We start from the raw sequence: 20,401 nt of genomic DNA, 5'->3' as shown, positions 1-20,401 counted from the left end.
AATCCAAGTTTGATGATTTGTATTACAAAGTTATTATAGTGACATGTAAAGAAACATTTACAATTATGCAATACATGAAAGGAAAATACAGTTTAGTGTTCCGAAGTTAATTTAATTCTAATTCTAATGGAAAGGTGTAGAATTGTTGTATATACTTGTAGCTTGTAAACATGATGTGTCTTTATATGACACTTCGCAAGAAAATTTGACACCACTTATTATTAGATAAAAATCTAAGAAACAGACAATGGAAGAAGAACCTAGAAGGTGCTCTTTTCAAATTTCCAAACACACTTCAGCCACTCCTTCACTAATTCCATTTCTTATATAATCTCTTGCCTAGCATTTTCACACACCAATTTCATCAGAGAAGCTCAGCAGAAAACCAGCTATGGCGATTGAGGTTTAAAGTTTAAAATCCTCCTTTTACTTTGGCATTCCTGTTTACTTAATATTGATATCTGTTTCGCTATCATGTGCACGTGTGTGTGTGTGTATTTGTGCAGGCATGGTTTATGGAAGAAAATGAGGAGGATCAAAGGCTTCCTCACCATCGCAGCCCTAAAGAGTTTGTTTCTCCTGATCATTTAGCAGGTTTTCTCTGTTAAAGTTACAGTTTTTCCTATACAAATATAACCTTTCAAGTTACACATATAAGCTAACACAACTTGATACAGATATTGGCGTTCTTCATTGGCATTTGAACCCAAAAAATTACGAAAACGATGAACAACTGCAGAAAATTAGACAAGAAAGGGGATACAATTACATGGTAGGTAATTTTGTGCGTGTGAAGAAATTATAAGCTTCTGGAATGTACTTGTTAACTGTGACTGCAAGTCTGTACACAATTAATATGCATTGATTCAAGAGTATGAAATGTGAGCTAAAACAAAGTTGCTGAGATGTTTTTGAGAAGTTGGAGATTGATGTATGTACAGGATTTGCTGGATTTGTGCCCTGCGAAAGTGGAAAATTACGAGCAGAAGCTGAGGAATTTTTACACAGAGCATATCCATGGTGATGAAGAGATACGTTATTGTTTGGAAGGGAGTGGTTACTTTGATGTGCGGGACAAGGATGACCGATGGATTCGAATTTGGATAAAGCCGGGTGATCTCATTATCCTTCCTGCTGGCATTTACCACCGCTTTACTCTAGACACCACTGATTATGTTAAGGTAACCTTATTACTCTTGGACCTGGTTGAACTATTTGTTAACTGTTGCAATATCAGTTGAGGGTTCTCTGTCTTGCAATTGATCAGCATGAGTGCATGACAATATAAAGACAGTGGTTCTATAGGGTTCTCCTGTCTAGTCTTGACTCCATTTATGTCAAATAATTTTCATAATGTTCATAGAAGATATTATATATGTTCTTAACATCTTGTGTTTTTCCGTTGCAATATAAGCTTGATTTCAATTTTCATTCTATGGGCAAACCTATTTATTTGCAGTTCAATTCTAAAAGTTGCTATAAATTTCCAGATTCTCCTTAACTCTGTTGTTGTTCAGTAACTTGTCAAGGCGTAAAGAACAAAGGGGTGTTTGTTTCGGTGTTAAGGAGGTCGGTTAACGGGAATCGGAACCTCAATCCCATTATAGTATTGTATTGACAAATTGATGGTTGGGAATGGGAACCTCATTCCCATTAAATGGTTAAATCAAACCCTCTTTACCCCTTGGGATATTATTTCATACCCATTCCCGTTAATCTCCATTTCCATTCCCGAATCTCATTCTCATCACCGATCCAAACGCCCCCTAACAAGGCCCTACAAAGATTTTATTGTTAATAATTACAAATATCATCTAGTTGTGCTGTGTTAATATTAAATGAAGATCATGCTAAGCTCTTGGGTTTAATTGGGTAATGCAGCTTATGAGGTTATTTCTGGGAGAACCTGTATGGACTGCACATAATCGGCCACAAGATAATCATCCTTCTAGGAGGGAGTACATTAAAATTTTTGCTGAGAAGGTTCGAGTTGGAACCCCTCTTGAAGCTCACTGAAGTAAAACAAGTAGTCGATCGGTATCTGATGTGCCAATATACTACTATCATATTTACCATAATTACTGTATCATTATTACACAAATATGCTCACTGCGAGCAAACACTATCTCTATGTAATTTGTTTACACCTATAATAAGACTTAAAGTTACATATCTGAAATCTCAATGGAGTGCTTAAACTTGATACTTTTGGCATGTATCAAATTGGCTTTGCAAGTCTCAGTCTCTCTTAGGTAATAATAAATGAACTATATTGAAAAACCTAATTATAAGATAATTATCAAATAATATTAATTAACATTAAATTATCTAAAAAACTGATATTTGGTTCGTAGGATAGAGATACAATTCGTTTCACAAAAATAAAACTACTATGTTAGATTTCTATATCAAGTAAAACAATGCAAAACTAAAATTATAATGGAAAATTTTATAACCGATTCGATTATTTTTAACCACATAACTCTTTTTACAAGTACCATATTTAATATTTGATATTATTATATTAATTTTAATTCGTGTTTCACACAGATTATGAATAATTCTCTACAAATATTAATTCAATATTTTTCGTCTCGGGCCCATGTTTCAGGTTATCAACTATCAACTATCAACTATCTATACTAATAAGTGAAACTATGTTTAGGTACCAAATCTTGGTACTAACTAAAAAATTATACAACTATTTTTAAAATTTTATGTAATAAAATATCAACTGAAAAAAATTAACTTTTACTCTCTTTAAATTTTATTTTCCTTCAATTTTTATTTGTTGTTGAACATCCAAGCGTCAGTTTACTTTAAAATAATAATCGTATTAGTAAGTTAACATGTGAGATTTGTATAAGTAAATAATTTGGTGCATGCATAACTAGAACTATACGGTGAAATTTTAGAATTACACTTAACTTCGATTTTTTTAACAACATATTTTAACAACATTTTATCTATTATATTTAGATCTGTATTTTGCACGGATTATGAATTTCAGTTTTATGCAAATAATAATGTGATACTATTATTTTAAATTTTGGGCCCGTGCTTCGCACGGGTTACCAACTAGTAATAATAATGTTGTAATACACTAGTAATAGCAGTAACTATAAAAGAGCCACTAAATTCAAGAGCAAGAGAAGAGGGAAATATGAGCAGAGAAAGGAAGCTCAGTACAAGTTTTTTCATTCTGCAAAGCCATCTATTTATAGGCAAGGTGAAGAACAAGAGTATTAAATGCATTTTCATAATTTCTACTCCTAAGACTAGGTTTACTATTTTACCATTGACTTATAAATTACAATCAATTATAACACTCCCCTTTGATTGTCATTTAACATGGATCATAGATTGCCTCGTTAAAACCTTATTAAAGAAAAACCCGGTGAAATAAAAACTTTGACGAAGCAAAAAGAGTACAATCTCCCCTTAAAAAAACTAATCATTCTCTGAATTTTGTTGTAACAAATCCTTGAGTCGACGCATTCCAATGTTATGTCGTAACTTCCCAAATGTTGAATTCAGTAATGATTTCGTGAATAAATCAGAAAGGTTGTCACATGACCGAATTTGTTGTAAATCAATTTCATAATTCTTTTGAAGCTCACGAGTGTAGAAGAATTTTGGTGAAATGTGTTTCGTCCTGTCTCCTTTGATATACCCTTCCTTGAGTTGATCAATGCATGCGGTGTTGTCCTCAAATATGACAGTAGGACTTCTTGTGATGTCCGGTAATCCACGTGATTCTTGAATATTCTTGATGATAGACCGCAACCAAACACATTCTCTACTGGTTTCATGAATTGCAATAAGTTCTGAATGATTTGTTGAGGTTGCCACTGTAGTTTGCTTCGTGGACTTCCAGGAAATGGCTACACCGTAATATATAAATACATATCCAGTTTGTGATTTGCCAAAATGAGGATCTGACAAATATCCAGCGTCTGCATATCCAATCAATTGAGATGTCGAGTTTTTCGGGAAGAATAATCCAAAGTCTATTGTTCCACGAAGATAACGGAATATATATTTGATCTCATTCCAATGTCTGTCCATCGAAGCAACGCTAAATCTAGCCAATAAATTCTTAGCAAATACAATATATGGCCTTGTATTATTTACAAGATACATTAGTGCACCAATTGCACCTAGATATGGGATTTCAGGACCAAGAACATCTTCATCATCTTCTCGTGGTTGAAATGGATCTTTATCAGGTTATAAAGATCTAACTACCATTTGAGTAGTCAATGGATAAAATTATCCATGTAAAATCTGTTTAAAACCTTTTCTGTATATGTATATTGGTGGAGAAAAATTCCCGTTGAAAATGCTCGACTTGTATCCCAAGACAATATTTTGTCCTTCCAAGATCTTTCATTTCAAATTCTGTCTTTCATTTCATTGACCTCCGTAGTTGTTCCTACAAGATTTAAATCATCCACATATACAGCAATAATCACAAAACCATATTGTGATTTTTTGATAAAAACACATGAAGAAATTTGGTTACTAATATACCCATTTTTTGTAAATAACGACTATGTCTGTTATACCACATACGACCAGATTGTTTCAGCCATACAATGATCGTTGAAGTTTAATGGAGTATATATGACGAGGTTTCTTGAACTCATCCATTTTTAACCCTTCTGGGATTTTCATAAAAATTTCACTATCAAGTGAACCATATAGGTATGCCGTAACGACGTCCATAAGACGTGTTTATAAATTTGCTTTAGATGACATACCTAATATAAAACGAAAGGTAATTCTATCCATTACTGGCGAGTATGTCTCTTGATAATCAATGTCAGGCCTTTACGAAAATCCATGTGCTACAAGTCGGGCTTTATATCTCATAATTTCATTCTTTTCATTTCGTTTATGAATACTCATTTATTCCCAACAGGGTTCACACCAATTGGTGTTTGGACAACAGGTCCAAATACTTCTCTTTTCCGTAATGAATTTAATTCTTTTTGGATTGCGTCTTTCCATTTTGGCCAGTATTTTCTTCGACGACATTCATCTAAACTTTGTGGTTCAGGATCACAATTTATGTCGCCATCTAATGCCGTAGAATACACAAATACATCATCGATTATGGGCTCGTTAGGGGTTTCTTAAAACTTATGACTTATGACTTAAAGTTGAAAAGTGTCATATAAGTGATATGAACATCGTAACTTATAAGTTATTTAAGTGTTTGGATAATTTTACGTATAAGTTACTTATAAGTTGTTGACGTGTTTGGTAAATTATAACTTATAAGTATAATATTTTTTTAAAAAATAAAATATAAATTACAAATTATATGAATTATTAATTTTGATACCTGGATATAAAATAAAATGAGAAAACTTAAAAACAAGGATAATTACGTCGAGATAAAACTATACAATAGACATTATTGTCGGCTAACATAAAATTATATTATTGATCTGACTAAAAAACAAACCTAATTATAATTAGTTGGATTTAGTTTGATCAGTATAATATTGATCCCGGATTAAAGTAAAATATTATATGGTGTAACATCCCAATTCCATATCAATAAGATTTAGGACACTACATGCGTCAATAAATCATAATATTTTGGGTACATGTGGTCAACTTATTGTTTACCTAAGTTGGTTGGCTGCATCATGATAGGTAGACTTTGACTTATTTTGAAATCGGGATTTGACCCGATTTTCGAAAGATTCAGAATTGGGTCTGAGTGTCACATTTGTTATTCGTTCAAGCTAAAAAGATTAGATTGGGACAAGTTGAAACAAAATTTAAATTAAAAGATAATAACCTATCATTATTTAAATAATTTTTGAAAAAGTAATGAAAACTAATATAATAATTTAAATAAAAACATAAAATAAAAAATTGAAATATAAATAAGAAAAGTAATATAAATAAATTAAAGTAAAGTGAGGTAGAGAGAGATTAGAGAAGCAAATGTAAATAACAGACCGCATAATAAAAACCAAGAAAGTGGAAAATGAGAATGAGAAAGTCAAGAAACCTAAGTTTCACTTATAAAGCCAAATTACTGAAATAATCACGTTCGCCTTCTTTTTCCAAACGCACCCTCAGAATGTAAGTTGGGCATTTAGCCCATTTAAGGTGAAAATGCAGTACCCAAACATGCAGTATGGCTTTACTTCGATCCCATAATTTCATATCATGCAAATAATTTATTGAAATTTCATGATTGTTTAATCCCGTATCTTCGGGGACTAGAATATCTTTAGGAGATAATACCACTTCAGGGGTATTTGCTTCTTTTGGAGCATGTGCCACTTCAGGGGAAATTTTCTTTATTTTTCTTTTTCGTGGTGCAACATCTTTTGCACCGACCAGTCTACCACGTTTCAGGCGTGGATTTGATTCTGTAACCAATTCTTTTGTATCTGATTTTTGAATTGGTTTATCTATTCTAGATGGAGTATTTACTGCATGTATATGAGATTTAGTTATATTTCTAAAATCGTTAAATGCATCAGGCATTTGGTTTGCGATATTTTGTATATGAATAATTATTTTAACTTCAAGTTCGCATTGACCGGTACGTGGATCTAGAAAATATAATCCTGATGCATTCCTGTTATGTCAGGATTAACTTTATTTGAATGTTTATCTCCCCCTAAGGGAGGAAACATAAACTCGTCAAAATGACAATCTGCATATCTTGCAGTAAATAAGTCTTCGGTTAGAGGCTCCAGATATCTAATTATAGATGTGGAATCAAAACCAACATAGATACATATTCTTCTTTGAGCTCCCATCTTCGATCTTTGTGGTGGAGCAATCGGTACATATACAGCACTTCCGAAAATTTTGAAGTCAAAAATATTAGGAACTTGACCAAGTATTAGTTGTAGCGGAGAATGTTGGTTGTAGGAAGTTGGTATCCTAATAATATTAGCAGCATGAAGTATTGCGTGATCCCAAATAGATGTAGGTAATTTTTCTTTCAACAACAGCGGTCTTGCAATAAGTTGGAATCTTTTGATAAAGGACTCGGCTAACCCATTTTGTGTATGTACATGAGGAACTGGGTGTTCAACTGAGATTCCCACAGACATGCAATAGTCGACAAAATTTGCAGATGTGAATTCGCCGGCATTATCTAAACGAATTGACTTTTTTTTGACAGATCTAAACGAATTGACTTAATGCAATGATCTGGGAATTGAGCTCGTAATTTGATTATTTGGGCAAGTAATTTTGCAAAAGCATCATTACGAGTTGAGAGAAGACAAACATGAGACCATCTAGTCAAGGCATGGATTAATACCATGAAGTACCTAAATGTGCCACATGATGGGTGTATAGGTCCACATATGTCGCCTTGGATCCTTTCTAGAAAATTTGGGCTTTCAAGTTGAACTTTAGTAGGGGATGGTCGAGTAATCAATTTTCCTGAAGAACATGTTGAACATGGAAGGTCATTGTTGGAAAGAACTTAAAAATCTTTAAGAGGATGACCAGTAGAATTCTCTATAATACGACGCATCATAGAGACACCAGGATGACCTAATTTTTCATTCCAAAGTGTAAAAGATTTTGGATCTATGAGTTTGGAAGCAATGACATTGTGTGACTCAATAGTTCTAATTTTCATCATATATAATCATGAGGAAAGTGAGTGAATTTTTTTTAAGATTTTCTTGTTGCTAGGATTAGGTGAAGTAATAAAAAGATATTATCTATCAGCCTTAGAAGTAGTTTCGATGTGAAAATTGTTGAGTTGGATATCTTTAAAACTAAGAAGATTTCTAGTAGACTTACTAGAATATAATGCATTTGGAATGTGTATGTGGGTACCATTAGGTAGGACGAAACTAGCTTTTCCAAAACCTTCGATTATATTAGATACCCCGAAAATTGTTCCGACTTGAGCTTCAGTTTTGGTTATTTGGGTAAAATATTTTCTGTTCTGTAGAATCGTATGAGTTGTACCACAATCAGAAATGCATATATCTTCAGAATCCACTCTGTATATAATTAAGAAACATAATTTATTTGATAAGAGCATAAAACACTACATAGTTTAAACAAAATGAAGCACACAATACACACTACTATAGTAATTATATGAAACTAATCTTCAGCCTCCCATATGGGAGTTTCACTAGGTTCATTCGGACCATTAATGCTTATTCCTCCAGTTGTGATTCTCGGGAAATCGTCTATGTTATTGTTGGTGAAATTTTTTTCTACCATTTTCTCTTTTAATTTTTGAGAAGATTGGTATAGCTTAACAAGATAATCCGGGGCATGACAATTACGTGTCCAGTGCCCATCCATGTCGCACCTATAACAAACATTTTCAGTTTTTCCTCCTCGTGGTGCCTTTCTTTTACTATGTGATTCAGATTGCCACTTCCGGTGACCAGAGTTGTTATATGGACGAAAATGCCCGTGGCTCCGATCTCGTCCACGGTACCGCCCTTGGCCTCGTCCACCTCTATACCCTTTTTCACGTACATTCTTCTGGAATGACATGTTATTTACATCAGGTAATGGGGCAAATCCTGTTGGACGGGATTGATGATTTTTAATCACCAATTCACGATTCTGTTCAGCAACGAAAAGAGTTGATAGAAGTTCCCTGAACATAGTAAATTTGCGCTCCCTGTACATCTCTGCTAAGTTGATATTGTCGGGGTAAAAAGTTGATAGTATTTTATCGATTTTTATTTTTTTCGTAACTTTCTCACCACAAATAATAAGCCTAAAACTTATTTTGAACAAAGCAGAGCTATATGCTCGGACACTCTTAAATTTTTGAAGTCTTAAATTAGCCTAATAAAGGGATCCTCGACTTCCAAGTACTTAGATTTTAAATCTTCATGCATGTGGTGTCGGAGAAAAATTATAGAGGTAAAGTTTTCTTCGGCCGTGGATTTATTTTCTGCCTTTATTGTATCGCTTAATTTCTTTGAACCCAAGTGCAACTTTACATCTTGTACCCATGATAAATAATTATCGCTAGAAATGTCCAAGGCAACGAACGACAAGCTTGTAATATTTGTGTTATTTCCTAACAATACAACAAGAATTACAGAAGGGGGGTTGAATGTAATTCTGACTACTTTTTCAAGATTTTATAACTCTAACTCGGTAAATATATGAGTGTTTGATTTGCAGAGTGCGGAATAAAAGAGTTATATGAATCAAAACACAAAGTAATAAAAATACTAGCTTTTAAAACTTTCTGGTGGATTTGAAAGTATCCAATATATATATATATATATATATATATATATATATATATATATATATCGAATGAGAACTCTGTGAAGCTTGAATAGCTCACAGCTGCTTACAAGTAGAACAAACAAACTACAGAGAAATTCTTGACAAGTACAGCTTTTTCTATCTCTCTTTTAAAATGTGTTTGCTTAGTTAAATGTTCTACTAGCTACACTTGGTTTATATATCACCAAGTTTACATGATAATAAGATAAGATAATAAAACAAAACATATCTAGTCTAACTCCATGCTACTTCACTACTTTATTCCAGCATATTTGAATATCTTCACAATTGCATGGAAATGGTAATGCTTCTTTGTTCTCAAATTCCTGCTTAACAGGCTACCACATTCCTTTTTCAAACACCCAACGCATGTCACTGTGTTGTCACTGTCAACGGATATTTGAATTTGATCATCCGTCGGGTACATGCTTGTCATCCGTCGGGTAGCTTTGTTGATCATCCGTCGGGTATCCGTCGGGCAGCTATTTGTCACTTGACTCCATTTCACTTATACAGAATTACAAGACATCTTATATTTACAGTTAATCAACCTATTCTACATATCCACTAGACCACTAGTAGTCAACATGACTCATATGCTCCTACAAAATCTACACAAAGTTGTTTGCAGAAATGTGCTACATATCTTATTTTTACATAAGCTACTCACCCGGTGGATGTCAAATCGTCATCCATCGGGACTATAATAAATCATCCGCCGGGACTATATTTGATCATCCGTCGAGTGCTACAAAATTCACTAAGTTAAATCTACTAAGGTGTTTTGTTTAATTTATCATCAAGTTCAAAACATATTCCTAACAATTTGTCATACTAAATCTGAATTAACAAGAAAATTATTAAATTTTAATTCATCGGCGTAAATATTACATAAAATCCTAGTTAATCGGGTGCGTTAATAAGTACACAATAATCAATGTATATATCATTATTATCATTAATATTATAAACAGGTCTATATATAAAATGACAAATAAATTTTCACCCGCCATACAAACGTCTGCGTATGCAGGTTATCTCCGACCAATAATAAATTAAAGTGGACAATCCTGAATAAGTTAGTTAGGGGTAAAAAGTTATTATCCGATAATATGCAATTTATAAATTAAGGTTCCCACTATACTTCGGTATTACCCAAAATTAAATGGTACCGTAAAATAATTTTAATAGGAGGTGCTCCGGCTATATATATATTATTTATTAGTAGAGGGTGTAACCACGTCTACTCCGATCATATATATATATATATATATATTTAAATTATATGTAGAGGGTGTAACCACGTCTACTCATATATATGTATATTTAAATTAAAATTAGACCTTCTCAGTTTTGGCAGGGTTTCATGCTGATAACGTGTTGTAACACACTAGTAATAATAGTAACTATAAAAGAGCTACTAAATTCAAGAGTAAGAGGAGTGGGAAATATGAGCACATAAAGGAAGCTCGGTACAAGTTTTTTCATTCTGCAAAGCTATCTATTTATAGGCAAGGTGAAGAACAAGAGCATTAAATGCATATTCATAATTTCTGAAAGAGATGTGTCCTAAGTCCAATCATGTATGATGATTTAGGAATAACTTTTTTGTAATCTATTTTGATTTCATTGATATTGATAAAAGACTTGTTTTGGTTTTATTGCGGGCTTTATCTATTTAAGTATTTAAATAAGATATACCATAGTTTAGAGTAAAGCTTTTTATGGATTATGATGAGATCATAATAATGAGACCTAAAAGATGATAACTCTAAACTTAAATATTTCCTGGTCGTAGGATTACTAACTGGTAATTAGTAATCCGCAAAGATCGGTACATGCTACGCTTGCTTCATTATGAAGGATGTCTGTTCTCATAGACATTTGTGTGGTGACACTATAGCTAGTATGTAGGTGCTTATTATAGAATAAGTTTACTGAACATGACTCACACAGTTGAACAACTGATGGAGTTCACTCACGTGTCAGCGGTTATTCACATAGTGATAGTTGTACAAGTATCCTTAGACTTGAGGTCATCATAGTCATCTTGTGTACACTGAACTATGCTTTGGTTTAGTTCTTAGTCTCCAGGGACAATTATAAGGGCTCTACTGGGTATAGGAATTTGTACACGAAGATAGTGTATGATCAATAAAGGATCTACCCCTTCCAGTGAAGGAAGAGAATGTTCAATGTTGATCCACTTATGCTAGTTCAGGAATCTCCGGCTAGAGTGAATGAAATTAGAAAGGAATTTCTAATTTACATTAAATAGAACTAAGCATAGTGAATGGGAAAGCAAATTATTAAATAAGATAGGCTTGACACAAGTTCAATGCCTTGTATTTAATCGTGATATTGCAGGGTAGAAGGAATTGATTGTACGGTAACTACTCACTGAATAGGTTCTTGGTATTCTAAGCAGTGAATTTGTATTATCCGGATAGTCGCGATATGCTGAGAAGTATCCCTCACGATATAGAATAAATATGATTAATTTATTAATTAATCATATTTAATAAATTAGAGAATTTATATAAATAATGATAAAATAGTTTTATTATTATTTATTTCTACTACCGGCTTAATATTGAACCGAATGATTTAATGGTAGAGGAATTAATTAATAATGGCTGGTAATTATTTATTTGTGAAATACATAATTAATTAGCAGATTTAATAATTGATTAAATGAGATTTAATTAATTCTTAATATTATTAATTAAGAATTTAATTTTGGAAATTAAATCAAGTGAGAGAATTATTTTTCTAAAGTGTTTAGAAAAGGGATTAATGATTAAAATGTGTTTTAATTATTAGTTAATTGGTTAATAAGAATAATCAATTAAAGGGTTAATAATAATAATATTTTTATGGAAAATTTTCAGCTGAAAATTTTGCCTATAAATATACTATTATAAATCCTATTTGCCTCAACTAAAATAATTAACCCTAATTCTAAAGTAGAACAAGAGGGAGACAACTAATTCTCTCAACCTCTTCCTCCTCCATCACATTGTACTCTTGGTGGATACCGATGGAGTGATTCACACTTGAGGAGCAGCTGCTAGGGATTTTCGTTCATCGTTCTTGGATCGCTATTAAAGACCTCCATCTTTCCATTAACGTAAAGCTTCTTAAGGTAAACATACTTAACTACGAATTAAATATTATTTTTCGCATGGATCTTGCGGAGGGTTTCGATTTTTTTTAAGATTTAAATTTACGTTTTCGTTGCGTTTATGTGCTAAAAACCCTTCAATGGCATCAGAGCTACTTGCGAAAAGTTTTCAATTCGTTTATGTGTTTAACTGTTTTCGATATATGAGCATGTACGTGATTCGCCATGATTTGATGTTGATATAATATGCTTATATATGTATGGTTTTGAATATATGATATTGATGTGAGATGTATAATCATAAGATGATTATGTAATCTGTATATATACTGATATATACCTGATTTATGTTTGTTCTAATTATGAGAACCATATTAGGTACGGATTCTGAATTGGGTGCTGCAGATTTGCTGAAATCTGGGTTTGGTGTCCGATTTACGCAAACGAATACCCTATTCCATAGATAAACGAGCGTCTGAACAAAACTGATAGTTAAAGCTATCAACGACTCGTCTGTAAGGCGTTTGACGTCGTTTACTGCCCGTAAACAGTGATTCTTGTTTTTCTGATTTGATTCTGATTTTTCTGATTTTTGTCATATTTTTTTTATGATTAGATCATGGATAATATGATATGTTAAGATCAGATTATGTGTTTTAACATGCTTTTATGTGTTGTATGAGCATGGTGGATGGTTATGGCCTTTCGACCTTAGTGTAATGGTTTTGGTTTTGGTTTTGGTTTTAAATACGACTTGCATGTCGTTAATCTTTGTAATCATAAATCTCGAATGTAACTCGAGTTATTCTTGTAAGTTCATTAGATTAGTTTTACTTTCAATCTATGTAATGTAATTGAAGACTCAATGGAGGTGATACAAAGAAGAAGACGAGGCATACAAGAAGTCTAAACAAAGAAGAAGACTTATGTAATAAATAGTTGTATTTATTTCCATCACCATATTAGATTGACATTGATCTTTATCATGAGCTTGATAAAGATCACATAGGATGGGGCCATAACCAAACACATTTACTTTATTGCACTTTACATTTACTTGTTTATTTAATTTTATATATGAGATATATGCCTATGTTTACCATGCGATGATAGATTTAGGTGAACTTAAATCAATATAAGGCGTGCTCTAGAAAATCTAGAATAGAAATCGTTTCTTACCTTAACAATAATATTATGAATACAATCATGAGATTCTTGTGTTTATGAAACACGTAATTAAATAAAAAAATTCAATATTGAGAGAAAGGATGATTCTGTCAAAAGCAGATTTCTATCTGTAAGAAAGGGGTATTAAGTGACGCCTCTTGACAATGCTCCCCCCGATCTGGGAATCATCTGATTATCGATTATTGATTTGAAATATTTAATTTAAAAGGAAGAATATCTTTATACTATGATTATGATTATAACATAATATAATCCCTCTAAAATTAAATAATATCAAGTAGTAACTGGCCAATGACACAACGGGCTTGTGTCGGTCATAGCCTTCCAACATGGTAGAAAGTGGTTCTTATTTTTAAATCATTGTCGTTTCGTGCTACAGCCGAGGGCTTTGATTTCGAAATAAGAAATACTTGTCTATTACATAGAGATGTGTACATTAAATTAGAATCTAAAGGTCGTTACATGCTACAGCCGTGGGTCGTTGGAGACTGATTCAATTGTACGAAATGTTGGGTTAGACTTGACTTAGAATATTGAGTTTGTCGTGCTACAGCCGTGGCTCAATTATTCAAGAGGCTAAAGTTTTATTAGGGAATAACATAAGATGTAATTGACAAGAGTTGTCTTCCTATTGAACATCACATGACGTTTCGTGCTACAGCCGAGGTTGTGTGATGGAATGTAGGATCCCTATTCCCACTAGCATTACGAATGCTTAATTTTCACTTAGGGGTTGTATAAGTTAGATAAACTAGTGGGAGCCACTTATGAATAAAGACCCGATTCATATAGTGTCTTGAAATGAAATTGAATATTTTCTAAGTGTTGTTATGTGTTCATCATTTACAGATTTACTATATTCGTTATGTCTTCTGCACTATCACTCCGGAGTATACTAGATGCTCACAAGTTGACTGGTCCTAATTTTGCTGACTGGATTCGAAACTTGAGAATTGTTCTCAGGGTTGAGAAGCTGGAATATGTGCTTGACTCACCTAAGCCTACTGAACCTGCTAGCGATGCACATAATGATGAACATGTTGTGTATCGTAAGTGAATAGATGATGCAAATGTTGCTCAATGCATCATGCTAGCTTCCATGAACATTGAGCCACAGAAGCAGCATGAGCATATGGATGCTCACACTATCCTTATGCATCTACAAGAGTTGTATGATGTGGCAGGGAAGACAGCTCTATATGAGATATCGAAGGAGCTGTTCGGTTGTAGGATGTCTGAGGGATCATCTGTGAATGACCATGTACTTAAGATGATCAATTTGATTGAACGTCTTGGACAACTTGGTTTTGCCATGGATGGGGAGCTGAGCCAAGACTTGGTCTTGCAATCACTTCCGAGTTCGTTCCCGCAGTTTGTTGTGAACTTTCACATGAATAAGCTGGATGTCAGCCTGCCTGAATTCCACAACATGTTGAAGAATGCGTAATCGAATTTTCTCCCTAAGAAGAGTTCTATTCTTCTAATTGGTGAAGGTTCCAATCCTAAGAAAAGGAAGAAGAACCCTTCCAAGAAGAAGAAAGTAGGTGAGAAAAAGCCGGTTCCACCGAAAGCTGAAGACCCCAAGAGCAAAGCTGTTTGCTTTCACTGTAACAAGGTGGGGCACTGGAAGAGGAACTGCAAGGTTTACCTTGCAGAATTGAAGAAGAAGAAGGGTAGTGAGACTATCGCTTCTGATTCAGGTATGTTCATGATCGAAGTTAATATGTCACTAAGTCAAATTTCTACTTGGGTATTAGATATCGCCTGTGATTCTCATATTTGCAATTCGTTGCAGGGACTAAGGAGAAGTAGGACTCTTGAAGAAGATGAGGTGATTCTACGGATGGGAAATGGAGCAAGAGTTGCTGCTGAAGCTGTAGGATCATTTCATTTACATATGCCTACGGGCAAGACTATTGTTCTAAATAATTGTTATTTTGTTCCCTCGATTGTGAGGAATATTATTTCTATTCCATGTTACACTTGGCTGGATTTTCGTTTGTTATTCAGAATAATAAATGTTCAATTCTTAGAGATAACGTTCTTTATGGAAGTGGTATTTTAAACAATGGTCTGTATGTATGTGACGTAGAGTATAATTTACTATAAATTGAACATACTAATAAAAGAAAAAGGGATGATGAAAATCTCACTTTCTTGTGGCACTGTGGACTTGGTCATATTAGTGAAAATAGACTGCGGACATTGCATAACGAAGGGTTACTTGACCCCTTCGATTTTGAATCGTATCCTACATGCGAGTCTTGTCTATTGGGTAAAATGACCAAATCTCCATTTAGTGGACATGGAGAGAGGGCTGCAGATATGCTAGGATTGGTACACACAGATGTATGTGGACCAATGTCTATGCAAGCCATGGGTGGATTTTCATACTGCATTGCTTTCATAGATGATCGATCTAGATTTAGATATATGTATTTGATGAAACACAAGTCTGAAGCCTTTGAAAAGTTCAAAGAATATAAGTATGAAGTGGAAAAACAAACCAAACATTGTATTATAACTCTTCGATCAGATCGAGGTGGTGAATACTTGAATGGAGAGTTTCTAGCTTATCTCAAAGAAAATGGTATAGTCTCCCAGTGGACTCCTCCATATACTCCACAGTTGAATGGGGTATCTGAAAGGAGAAATCGAACTTTGTTAGACATGGTTCGGTCCATGATGAGCTATGCGAATCTTTCAATATTCCTATGGGGTTATGCATTGGAAACCTCAGCATATTTACTGAATAAGGTGCCTTCCAAATCTATTCCTCAAACTCCATATGAAATATGGAAAGAAAGGAAATCGAGTCTTAAACACGTTAAGATTTGGGGATGTCCAGCTTATGTCAAGAAAGTTGACCCAGATAAGCTGGAATCTCGATCTATAAAATGTAATTTTGTGGGATATCCTAAAGAGAATTTAGGGTATTACTTTTACACCGATCATCGGGTGTTTGTCTCCAGACATGCTACCTTCTTGGAAAAGCATTTTATCCTTGAAGGAAACAGTGGGAGCAAAATTGAACTTGATGAAGTTCAAGAAGCACAAACTACTACGGATCAAGTGGAAACACCTGTTCAGACTGAACAACCTTCTGTGGAACAGCCCATTCGTAGGTTAGGGAGAGTGTCTCGCCAACCTGAGAGGTATTATGGCCTTGCCATTGAGAATGACAATGAGTTATCAATCATTGATGATGACGACCCTGAAAGAGATATGTCCTAAGTCCAATCATGTATGATGATTTAGGAATAACTTTTATGTAATCTGTTCTGATTTCATTGATATTAATAAAAGACTATTTTTGTTTTTATTGCGGGCTCTATCTATTTAAATGTTTAAATAAGATATACCACAGTTTAGAGTAAAACTTTTTATGGATTGTGATGAGATCATAATAATGAGACCTAAAAGATGATAACTCTAAACTTAAATAGTTCCTGGTCGTAGGATTACTAACTGGTAATTAATAATCCGCAAAGATCGGTACATACTATGTTTGCTTCATTATGAAGGATGTCTGTTCTCATAGACATTTGTGTGGTGACACTATAGCTAGTATGTAGGTGCTTATTATAGAATAAGTTTACTGAACATGACTCACACAGCTGAACAACTGATGGAGTTCACTCACCTGTCAGCAGTTGTTCACATAGTGATAGTTGTAAAAGTATCCTTAGACTTGAGGTCATCATAGTCATCTTGTGTACACTGAACTATGCTTTGGTTTAGTTCTTAGTCTCAAGGGACAATTATAAGGGCTCTACTGGGTATAGGAATTTGTACACGAAGATAGTGTATGATCAATAAAGGATCTACCCCTTCCAGTGTAGGAAGAGAATGTTCAATGCTGATCCACTTATGTTAGTTCATGAATCTCTGGCCAGAGTGAATGAAATTAGAAAGGAGTTTCTAATTTATATTAAATAGAACTAAGCATAGTGAATGAGAAAGCAAGTGATTAAATAAGATAGGCTTGACACAAGTTCCATGCCTTATATTTAATCGTGACATTGCAGGGTAGAAGAAATTAATTGTACGGTAACTACTCACTGAATAGGTTCTTGGTATTCTAAGCAGTGAATTCGTATTATCCGGATAGTCGCGATATGCTGAGAAGTATCCCTCACGATCTAGAATAAATATGATTAATTAATTAATCAAATTTAATGAATTAGATAATTTATATAAATAATGATAAAATAGTTTTATTATTATTTATTTCTACTACCGGCTTAATATTGAACCTACAGGGTCACACCATAAAAGAGAATGATTTAATGGTGGATGAATTAATTAATAATGGCTGATAATTATTCATTTATGAAATAAATAATTAATTGGCAAATTTAATAATTGATTAAATGAGATTTAATTGATTATAAATTAATTAAGAAAAGGTTCTTAATATTATTAAATAATTTTAATTTTTGGAAATTAAATCAAGAGAGAGAATTATTTCTAAAGTGTTTAGAAAAAGGATTAATAATTAAAAGGTGTTTTAATTATTAATGAGAATAATAAAGGGTTAATAATAATAATATTTTATGGGAAAATTTTCAGCTGAAAATTTTGCCTATAAATATACTATTATAAACCTTGTTTTTGCCTCAACCAAAAAGATTTACAAAACCCTAATTCTCTCCATCTCCTCCTCCTTCATTACATCGTTTTCTTGGTGGATATCGGTGGAGTGCTTCACACTTGAGGAGCAGCTGCTAAGGATCTTCGTTCATCATTTTTGGATCACCATTAAAGTCCTCCATCTTCCCATTAACGTAAAGCTTCTTAAGGTAAACATACTGAACTACGAATTAAATATTATTTTTCGCATGGATCCTGCGGAGGGTTTGGTTTTTATTTAAGATTTAAATTTACGTTTTCGTTGCGTTTATGTGCTAAAAACCCTTCGATGGCATTAGAGCTACTTGCGAAAAGTTTTTAATTCGTTTATGTGTTTAACTGTTTTCGATATATTAGCATGTACGTGATTCGCCATGATTTGATGTTGATATAATATGCTTATATATGTATGGTTTTGAATATATGATATTCATGTGAGTTGTATAATCATAAGATGATTATGTAATATGTATATATACTGATATATACATGATTTATGTTTGTTCTAATTATGAGAATCATATTAGATACGGATTCTGAATTGGCCGCTGCAAATTTGCTGAAATCTGGGCCTGGTGTCTGATTTACGCAAACTAATACCCTATTTCATAGGTAAACGAGCGTCTGAATAAAACTGATAGTTAAAGCTATCAACGACTCGTCTGTAAAGCGTTTGACGTTGTTTACTGCCTGTAAACAGTGATTCTTGTTTTTCTGATTTGATTCTGATTTTTCTGATTTTTGTCATATTTTCTTTTTATGATTAGATCATGGATAATATGATATGTTAAGATCAGATTATTTGTTTTAACATGCTTTTATATGTTGTATGAGCATGGTGGATGGTTATGGCCTTTCGACCTTAGTGTAATGGTTTTGGTTTTGGTTTTAAATACGACTTGCATGTCGTCAATCTTTGTAATCATAAATCTCGAATGTAACTCGAGTTATTCTTGTAAGTTCATTAGATTAGTTTTACTTTCAATAATGTAATATAATTGAAGACTCAAGAAGGCTATCCAATGGAGGTGATACAAAGAAGAAGAGGAGGCATACAAGAAGTCTAAACAAAGAAGAAGATTATGTAATAAGTAGTTGTATTTATTTCCATTACCATATTAGATTGACCTTGATCTTTATCATGAGCTTGATAAAGATCACATAGGATGGGGTCATAACCAAACATATTTACTTTATTGCACTTTACATTTACTTGTTTATTTAATTTTATATATGAGATATATGTCTATGTTTACTATACGATGATAGATTTAGGTGAACTTAAATCAATATAAGGCGTGCTCTAGAAAATCTAGAATAGAAATCGTTTCTTGCCTTAACAATAAATATTCTGAATACGATCATGAGATTCTTGTGTTTATGAAACACGTAATTGAATATGATTTTTCAATATTGAGAGAAAGGATGATTCTGTTAACTACAGATTTCTATCTGTAAGAAAGGGTTATTAAGTGACGCCTCTTGACAATGCTCCACCCGATCTGGGAATCATCGTTATCGATTATTGATTTGAAATATTTAATTTAAAAGGAAGAATCTCTTTAAAATATGATTATGATTGTAACATAATATAATCCCTCTAAAATTAAATAATATCAGGTAGTAATTGGCCAATGACACAACGGGCTTGTGTCGGTCATAGCCTTCCAACATGGTAGAAAGTGGTTCTTATTTTTAAATCATTGTTGTTTCGTGCTACAGTCGAGGGCTTTGATTTCGAAATAAGAAATACTTGTCTATTACATAGAGATGTGTACATTGAATTAGAATCTAAAGGTCGGTACGTGCTACAGCCGTGGGCCGTTGGAGACTGATTCAATTTTACGAAATGTTGGGTTAGACTTGACTTAGAATATTGAGTTTGTCGTGCCACAACCGTGACTCAATTATTCAAGAGGCTAAACTTATATTAGGGAATAACATAAGATGTAATTGATAAGAGTTGTCTGCCTATTGAATATCACATGACGTGTCGTGCCACAGCCGAGGTTGTGTGATGGAATATAGGATCCCTATTCCCACTAGCATTATGAATGCTTAATTTTCACTTAGGGGGTTGAAAAAATTAGATAAACTAGTGGGAGACACTTATGAATAAAGACCCGATTCATATAATATTTTGAAATGAAATTGAATATTTGCTAAGTGTTGTTATGTGTTTAT

At 33.3% G+C, this 20,401-nt stretch overlaps 2 protein-coding genes across 2 annotated transcripts; one reads left to right on the top strand and one right to left on the bottom strand.

Moving 5' to 3' along the window:
- The first annotated feature begins 257 nt into the window (after window positions 1–257).
- Window positions 258–2,185, top strand: LOC141683637 (acireductone dioxygenase 1-like). Its single transcript, XM_074488373.1, has 5 exons — window positions 258–403; window positions 507–594; window positions 678–772; window positions 942–1,181; window positions 1,882–2,185. Exons 1-5 carry the CDS (start codon window positions 392–394, stop codon window positions 2,014–2,016), a joined length of 570 nt encoding a protein of 189 aa, XP_074344474.1. The 5' UTR covers window positions 258–391; the 3' UTR covers window positions 2,017–2,185.
- Window positions 2,186–8,112: 5,927 nt separating this feature from the next.
- On the bottom strand, window positions 8,113–8,655 carry LOC141685981 (uncharacterized). The gene has a single exon (XM_074491050.1). It carries the CDS (start codon window positions 8,653–8,655, stop codon window positions 8,113–8,115), a length of 543 nt encoding a protein of 180 aa, XP_074347151.1.
- Window positions 8,656–20,401: the final 11,746 nt, after the last annotated feature.

This window comes from Apium graveolens, chromosome 9 (genome assembly GCF_009905375.1).
Source record: "Apium graveolens cultivar Ventura chromosome 9, ASM990537v1, whole genome shotgun sequence".
Taxonomy (NCBI): Eukaryota; Viridiplantae; Streptophyta; class Magnoliopsida; order Apiales; family Apiaceae; genus Apium; species Apium graveolens.
This window is presented reverse-complemented; position numbering and strand designations above follow the sequence as displayed.